Here is a 9,114-nt window from a genome sequence, read left to right as displayed (position 1 = left end):
TAACTGGCAAAGACAGAATCAGTGAGAATTCGTATTGTCCTGGCTCTTTCTAGTTGTTCAGGTTCATTATCAAACAGAAAGAAAGAACATGTGACTCAAATACATTGTCTCCTTAGAGTCTACTATCAAACAGACAAAGAAAAATCAGCTGAAAGTATTTCTATGTGTTTGTTCAGTTTCATTATCAAACAGACAGAAAATGCAATGTAAATTCCTTGTTCGTTTTTAACAACTTTGGTTGTAAACGCTTACATGTCAGTGGTTGTAATCCTAAAAATACAGCATCAGGGGTCATAAGAATAGCATGAATACTTAATATAATAAATGACAACCCATATTACAAAATATCATTTTCAATTATTTTATTTTATAGCGATACCAACTCCAAGACAATGGAAAATAAATTAAAATGCTAAAAACAAAATTAATAGTACCTTCCATTACATCTCAAACTAGCCTATGGTCAAAATACATCTAGCAAATTATGATCTTTTAATTTGGGGGTATGAGTTATTTAAATTTTTTTAGGATTTTTGATTTTCATCTTTTGTATTTCGCATAACTGTTATTTTTCATTGAGAGTTTTAAATTGTTGAATTTCTGTACTGTGAGAAATTTGCCAAGAACTGCCGAGTTATTGCTAAACTAAGGAGTACTTCTCAAATTGATGCTAAGCTAAGGAGCACTTCTCAAATTAAAACAAAAATTGAGCAAATCGTTCTGTCAATACAAACCTAAGCTAAACTGAGGAGTACTTTTCATTTAATGCAAAACTAAGGAGTACTTCTCAAATTAATGTTAAACTAAGGAGCCTTATTCTCAAATAAACACAAAACTAAGGTGAACTTCTAAGGTGTACTTTTCAAAATAAAGGCAAACTATGGGGCACTTCTCAAAATAATACAAATGTATCAAGAACTCAAATTAAATGCAAACCTAGGGAGTACTTCCTGAATACATGCAAACCTAAGGAGTAATTCTCAAATTGATGCTAACTAAGGGAAGACTTCTCTCCACAACATAACAATGCAACTCCCTAGGCATTTGATAATTTGTTTCACTCCATCAAATACACTTCACACTTCATCAACAGGTTGGCAATGTTTATATAGAGCGCACATTAAAAATAAACTATTGAAAGTACATTATTGTAAATGGGTGTATTAATTAATTTGATCAAGTCTTCATGACTTCTTGACATATTTATCATAGGCTTGCTTCATAGATTGAGGGCTGTCAGAAATCACACCAAATGTTTTCTGTACACCTGAACAGAGTTAAAAACAGAGAAATAGAAGTCATGATAATGAATGTTAAGTGTGATCAGCTCATTCAATTTTAACCTCTTTGGACCTGGTTGATCCACACTTTTAATATGAGGTGAAATACATCAATGTGGAGTCGTGGTGGGAGTCATGATGGGTGAATGGTTAGAGTGGCTGGGTTGGAATCTACAGGTTGCAGGTTGTGGAGTCATGATGGGTGAATGGTTAGAGTGGCTGGGTTGGAATCTACAGGTTGCAGGTTGTGGAGTCATGATGGGTGAATGGTTAGAGTGGCTGGGTTGGAATCTACAGGTTGTAGGTTGTGGAGTCATGATGGGTGAATGGTTAGAGTGGCTGGGTTGGAATCTACAGGTTGTAGGTTGTGGAGTCATGATGGGTGAATGGTTAGAGTGGTTGGGTTGGAATCTACAGGTTGTAGGTTGTGGAGTCATGATGGGTGAATGGTTAGAGTGGCTGGGTTGGAATCTACAGGTTGTAGGTTGTGGAGTCATGATGGGTGAATGGTTAGAGTGGTTGGCTTGGAATCTACAGTTTGTAGGTTGTGGAGTCATGATGGGTGAATAGTTAGAGTGGTTGGCTTTGAATCTACAGGTTGCAGGTTGTGGAGTCATGATGGTTGAATGTGCTAATATGGGCACATAACACACCTCATCCACATCCCACATTGTGATTTGTTGATACATGGCCATGTGACATGTGCTTATATGGGCAATACTTACCAGAATTCCAGTTTTCTCTCATTGTATCAGCAACCTGTCTAGTTGAGGGTATCTGTCAATAAATAACATCAGCACTTTTATAATATCATGTATAAGCTATCCTATGTATATACAGTATACAATATGTAATAACAGCTACTTGTTAAACACGAAACATGTCATGTAACAGAAGTTGAAACTGAACAATAGAGAGGTTTAGATACACGTATATTAGAACGTGTACGCATACGGGAGCATAATCGTGCAGGTGTACATGTAATGACACATACAAAGTTGTGTTTAGTTATGCGTTCAGAACACAAACGTGAAAGTCAGCGGAATGTGCATGTGCGCGTTCACATCTTCTGTCCAGCTCCCACCCAGATCGAAGGCCACACACATGACTTTGTTTTCTAAACATTGTTGGTATTTCTGCTATTTTTCATGGAACTACCCAAACGAAAAACCGAAAAATTAGTTTACAGTTATGCTTCCGAACTTTGATATAAAAAATATGACATTTAATAGCAGAACAATGACAAACGCTTAACACAATTTTACAGTTACGTGTAGACCGTTATTTTGACGTAGCATTGTCTGATACAGTATGTGTCGGTTGCTTTGAATCATGTGACTATGATGGTACGCATATAGAAAACACGTAAAAACGTGCATCTAAACCTCTCTAGCATCTTCTGTAACAGAACGCGTGGGTTGCTTCAAATCATGTGACTATGACGCTACACGTATGGAACACATGTAAATACAAGCATCTAAATCTCTCTAGCATCGTCTAATACAGGACGTGTGGGTTGGTTCGAATCACGTGACTATGATGCTACACGTATGGAACACACATAAATACAGTACACGCATCTAAATCTCTCTAGCATCCTCTGATACAGGATGTGTGGGTTGATTCGTATCATGTGACTATGACGCTAAACGTATGCAACACACGTACACACTGTGATGGGTGCAAAGAGTTCACTGACCTTTTCAAAGTAATCTTTTTGAGCTGGTATAGTACTTGACAAACGTTTCACTGTGACCTCTCCCTGTGTTGGGTCACCCCACACTCCTTGTTCTACTGTTAGGTAGATGGCACCTACACCGATCGTCACTTTGACCAGGTTTCTGTAATAATATAATATATATTTGAAATACTAAATTTGGCATAAATATTTGTAATAACAATTGTTCTTTAATGTAGGTAGTATGTAGCATATATACACTGATTACAGCTTAAACTAAATTTCTGTATTATAAAATAGGCCGAGTCTGCTGACAAGCGCTTGTCACTAGAACAATATGCTGCTGACAAGCGTGACCTTTGACACCCATTATGATGTGTTTTGGCGTCAAGTGTAAAACGTTCTTATTACCCTTGAAATTGATTGCACTTTATCACTTTATCAAACACCATCAGTTCTTAAAACTGTTAATTTACGTGTGATAGCTCCTGTTTTTTCCAACAACCTCGAAGTCCGCCGCGTACACACATTACATGTACACTTCACCGCCTATATGCTCCATGGCCATGGCCGCGTATGTGATGTAGTACTACGTGCAACGTGTAAACAGTAAAGGTAATTAATCTAAAACAACTAAAGTTTGTTGCATCAATAACATTCATTATTGTGAAGGACAGGTAAAATGCGTATAGTTTTTGTGGTGTTGCGTGGTCTTTTTACTTGTTTTATCCCATGTGCAGTGATGGCCTCAAAGTAATGACATACAGCTGACGACAGCTCACCGGCCGCGCAAGTTAAACGCCGAATCGTGAAATAAACATTAAATCTCAAGTACTATTAAATCTGGGGTGGGAAACTTGAAACTACTACAGGAAAACGACACGGTGACGGTATAACTCCATTCCGGGACTTAATTGTGTCAAAGGTACGGGTCAGTACTAGCGCACATGTTGACGTCGACCAGGCTGTAGTACACATGTACGCTCGGCGCTTGTCACGAGAACAATATGCTGCTGACAAGCGCTTGTCACCAGACACTCCGTATAAAATAACACAAAATTTAGATGTTACATGTATATAATATTCATTATTGAGATAAAACTTAAAGTTATGTCATTACCATGCTAATTATTCAATCCTGACGACCAATCACAGCACATCTTGTAAGTGTTTTAACTTTTACGCCCCCTCCCCGATGATGTAACAATTAAGTTTTCGCCATCATCAATACCAATACATACTTTAAATTTTTGTAGAGCAAGTTCTTGAGGAATAATATAAAATTTTTCTGATTGTGATTACTGAATTACGATACATCTTAATCCCTTTCTACACAGACTGATCTTAGTTCAATATATCTTCGACCTACATCGTCAAATCCATGGAAAGAGCATGGGAAAATGGGACAGAACAGCACACACGTACACATACAGTGATATGATATATGATACACGATCAAATATTTCACCGGTACGCCGGTACACCATTCGGCAAAAACACGAACCGATTAAAGCCGTACAATTCAGAGAAGACCATAGAAAGTAACCTTTCAGAAATATTGATCAATCAATAATTCATAAACTGGAAGATAATCGAGATACAAGGCAAAATTTGTAAGAAAATACGCCAGAAGATAGTCGTCACTTACTTTACAACGGACAGCGCCATTTTGTCTTCTCCTCTAACTACCGCTGGTGGCGCACGTGACATCGCCAGCTGAAACGAGATTCGATGGATTCGATATACCTGGGGCTGTAGTAGCGATCATACAGTTTACACCATGTCGTGGACAAAGGCACTACTGATATTTCTCGGGATTTATGTAGCATATCTGTTTGTGGATAGATTCGATCCAGGTGAGGTTTCTTGAAATGTCTTTTTAATTTGGCCATGGCATCAAGAAATCCTGTTGGCTGTGTCTATGAGGTGGTGGACCCTGGATTGGTGTTGTTAAAAATCACGGATGTATTCATGTTCGGAAATGAACTTGATATGGTTACCAGGGATACTAGTAGTATTACTACAAAGTCACTAATATGCGTATGGTGTATGCTACATGTAATATCTAACACTGAACGTGTTCTGGAATCTATAGGTTAATGAATCTATGCAGGGTGAACTAACCAGGTTTCACACACTTAATTTTGACCCCTATTCCCACCGTGGATGTTTTAGGGGAGACCTAGGTGCGTGGACCCACAGGCACTTGAATCAATCTGTATGGACTTGTAGAGTACGATGTAATTTTTACTGCAATTTTTTTCCCATGCAGATTGATTCAAGTGCCTGTGCTTAGTCCTGCTTGCAGACAGCGTAAATCTTGGCCTTGATTCTGACATGACCCTAAACATCTACTCCATCGGCAAGACAGACTACCTTTTATTAAGGTCAACTTGTATGGGTACAAAGTCCACAACTTACAAATCAACAGGCCACTTAACAAAGGTGATTAGGTCTAAAATGAGGTATTGGTTTTCAGTCAATCTGGGTCTAAAATGGAGTCTTGGATTGGCAGCTTGGACAATAACTGTTGTCCTTTGAGGTATTCTGGATGGAACATTCTTGTTAGGAGACCTATGATGGAAATGTAAATATGTATACATGTATATTATTAAAGTGGCCAAATGGATGACAAATGCCGGTGTATTCATTTTAGATTTTTAATTCATAAAACAACACTACATTTTGTGTATTTCTACTTGAAAAAACAATGCGATACAACATATATCAATTCCTTATTTGTATCGTAATAAATTGCAAAATGTATAAAATATGTGTTATTGTACATACAATAACAAACTGTTTACACGAGTTTTTGCTCTTTGTAATTTATTGAATTATATAAACACAGATTTGATGGATGCTGCTTCATATTATTATAAATAGGAACACACAGAGTTGTCTTAAAAAATTTCAAAATCCAAAATAAAAATTTCAAAATCCAAAATAAGTACCTACTTGTCATTCATGTGGTCCCTTTACGATGCTGAAGTTATCTGCAAAAACGAATTGAGAAATGCATTCAAAAACGTAAACGTAAACGGGTTCGGGTAACTGACCGCAACTGACCTTTTTCAGTTCAAATTTCGAAACAACTTTTAAATCGCAAATGTTAATAAACAGCATTGTACTTTTATCGTAATGACTATGACAAAATCATTTACACTGTGTGTTTGTTGCTTCTTTTCTCCTGTAGAATCTGTGAAAGGGAAGAGAGTGGTAGTGACTGGTGCTAGTACTGGTATTGGTGAAGAAATAGCTTATAATTATGCAAAAATGGGAGCTAGAATTTTGATAACTGCTAGACGAGAAAATGTTTTACAAAAAGTTAGTAATTAGTGTATCATATACACTTGTACATAATTCATACACAAATTCTCTTTTTCCACTTTTGATTGAGAAACAGACATATTTCAAACAAATCACTTGTTCTTCTTCAGTGTCTAACTGGATCTGACAGAATGATCCAAATTTTGCTGGAGGTGTTAATTTACCAGAGGTGTGAAAAGGTTAGCTGTAAATTGAGGTGTGAAAGTACTTGTCAGTTATGTACATCTAACTCTCCACCTTCTGTGATGATGTCACCACAGAATAGGGGAAGAAGTGGAAGAAGTGGAAGAAGACATCACATTGGTCCCCTTATCTTGTTAAGTTTCTACTTCTACATGTGAAGGTCTTCATATCAGTCTCCTTAACTTGCCATTTTTAATTCTGTAGGTTGTGAAAAAATGTCTTGATTTGGGTGCATTGGAGGCCTTTTATCTACCCCTGGATATGGGTAAGATGGAAGACACCAAGAGATTAATAGATGAAGCTGAGAAGAGATTTGGTGGATTAGATCATCTCATACTTAATCACATTACAAGAAATAAATTAGAATTATGGGATGGCCAGTATGATCACCTTGACGATATCTACAATGTCAACTTTAAATCCTACGTCAGTTTAGCAACGTATGCACTGCCTATGTTGAAGAAAAGTCATGGCAGTATGGCAGTCATGTCAAGTTTTGCTGGTAAGTTGTCAATAGGGAACTTGCAATCCAGACTGAGCATGCTCAGATGCAAAGGACTATGGGATTATCTGTGGTTATCATAATACGTAATCTGGAGCTACTGATAAAATTAACCTTCCACAATGGTCAGGGTAACTATGAATTGATTATTTGTGGTTACAAACAATGTATCAACAGTGTTTACAATACTAATTGATTAGTATTTATTATTACATTTCCCATGATGCAACATTCAACATGGCGGGTTTGTAAGTTGTCAATTGCTTTAAGTTGGACATTGATGTTTGTTTAGACATGTCAGTCTTCCAGCATATGCACTGCCTATGTTGAAGGAAAATCATGGATGTATTGCAGTAATGTGAACTTTTGCTGGTAAGTTGTCAATATTCCCTGGGAATTGATTGAAAAAAACCCACTTTAGTTTCATAATTTTGTTTAATATAATAAAATTATTTTTTATTTTTTTCAGGTAAATCGGGAGTCCCCTACTCAGCTGCATACAGTGCATCTAAATTTGCTTTACTTGGATTCTTTGAATCACTACGTCAAGAATTCACACTTCAAAATATTGACATTTCTATTACCATATGTATTATTGGCGGTATAAAAACAGAAAATGCACTTGCAGCAACTAAAGGTATCGTCAACCCTATGGCATTTATGGGCAGTCCAGAAGAAACAGCACTTGCAGTTATTAAGGGTACTACGAAACAAGAACGCGAACTGTACTTCCCTTGGATAGAAACGCGACCAGTAACGCTAGTGAAAGCATTCTTTCCTAGTTTAATAGATTGGGTGGCTCGAATTCCGTACACAAAAGAAACGTGAAATATATATAAATAATTTGGCGCAGTTCAGAGTTTCGTGTTTTTTATACTTTTTTAATTTGATTTAAAATAATACTCATCATACCATGCACAAGCCAAGAAATTTTCTTTGAAAAGATAATATGGATTGTACATCGTGACACCCCATGTCTACGGTCTACGTCACTGTGTCTGCGGTGCTCGAAATACGAATAAAAAAATTCCAAATTGTCATTATTTTTCCTATTTTTTTAATACATTATTCGAGAGGAGGTATAAATTTTTATTCTCGGTTGCTATTTTTCTTCATTCAGTTGGAAAATACTCACACCCTAAGGGTATCACAAAGCCCCCTTAGGTTACTTGTATTTTCCTTGGCCAAATGAAGATAAATATTGGAGAATAATATCTAATTGTATAGTTGGTATAGTTAGTACCAGCCTAGTGTTAGCACTGAGCTAGCCTGGTGTAAATATTGGGCTGGTACAGACATTAGTGAGGTGTTAGTGCCAACCTAACATTAACCCTTCCAGTTACTAACACATACTGGTGAGGTGTTAGTGTCAGCCTAGTGTTAGCACTGAACTAGTCCAGTTACTAACACATACTGGTGAGGTGTTAATGCCAGCCTAGTGTTAGCACTGAGCTATAGTCTGGTGTTAACATAGGACTGGTGTAGACATTAACCCTTCCAGTTGCTAACACATACTGGTAAGGCGTTAATGCCAGCCTAGTGTTAGCACTGAGCAAGCCAGGTCTGGTGCAGGTATTAACCCTTCCAGTTGCTATAAACACATGCTAACACACACTCAGAAAAGCCAGTATCAGTCCAATTAGAAGGATACCAGTATTGTTGAACTGTACTATACCAAAGATATACAATATATATTACCAATACAGTACTATAATATTTGTAAGATATTATTTTTTGAAATGTGAGTTTTTTCAACTAAAAACTCAGGAAATCTAAACTTGAAAGTCAATAAATTTTAAAAACAAAGTAAAGTTAAGAGCAGTTTTCGTTTCATATGTCTGTGTGTTTAACAACATATACTGTCAAATACCAAACCACTAGAAAATATTGCACTTTTCCAGTTTACATAGATCTCATGCACTAATTTTCACTGATTATCATATTGATACATTATGTTTATGTATAAGAAGGCATTTTAGTCACTACTTATCTTTTGCTAATTACCAGACTGGTACATTGTGTTTATGTACAAGAAGGCATTTTAGTCACTACTTATTTTGACTAATTACCAGACTGATACATTGTGTTCATGTACAAGAAGGCATTTTAGTCACTACTTATTTTTACTAATTACCAGACTG

General features: G+C 36.7%; 2 protein-coding genes across 2 annotated transcripts; one reads left to right on the top strand and one right to left on the bottom strand.

The window, feature by feature from the left end:
* Window positions 1–393: 393 nt before the first annotated feature.
* LOC144450272 (MICOS complex subunit MIC13-like) lies at window positions 394–4,631 on the bottom strand. The gene is made up of 4 exons (XM_078140871.1): window positions 4,607–4,631; window positions 2,980–3,121; window positions 2,006–2,057; window positions 394–1,267 (listed from the first exon to the last, which is right to left on the bottom strand). The coding sequence occupies exons 1-4, from the start codon at window positions 4,624–4,626 to the stop codon at window positions 1,185–1,187; spliced, it is 297 nt and encodes a 98-aa protein (XP_077996997.1). The 5' UTR covers window positions 4,627–4,631; the 3' UTR covers window positions 394–1,184.
* Window positions 4,632–4,691: 60 nt separating this feature from the next.
* On the top strand, window positions 4,692–7,801 carry LOC144450316 (hydroxysteroid 11-beta-dehydrogenase 1-like protein). The gene is made up of 4 exons (XM_078140914.1): window positions 4,692–4,814; window positions 6,155–6,285; window positions 6,676–6,973; window positions 7,443–7,801. The coding sequence occupies exons 1-4, from the start codon at window positions 4,739–4,741 to the stop codon at window positions 7,799–7,801; spliced, it is 864 nt and encodes a 287-aa protein (XP_077997040.1). The 5' UTR covers window positions 4,692–4,738.
* Window positions 7,802–9,114: the final 1,313 nt, after the last annotated feature.

The sequence above is a fragment of the Glandiceps talaboti genome, chromosome 19, assembly GCF_964340395.1.
Source record: "Glandiceps talaboti chromosome 19, keGlaTala1.1, whole genome shotgun sequence".
NCBI classification, from domain to species: Eukaryota; Metazoa; Hemichordata; class Enteropneusta; family Spengelidae; genus Glandiceps; species Glandiceps talaboti.
This window is presented reverse-complemented; position numbering and strand designations above follow the sequence as displayed.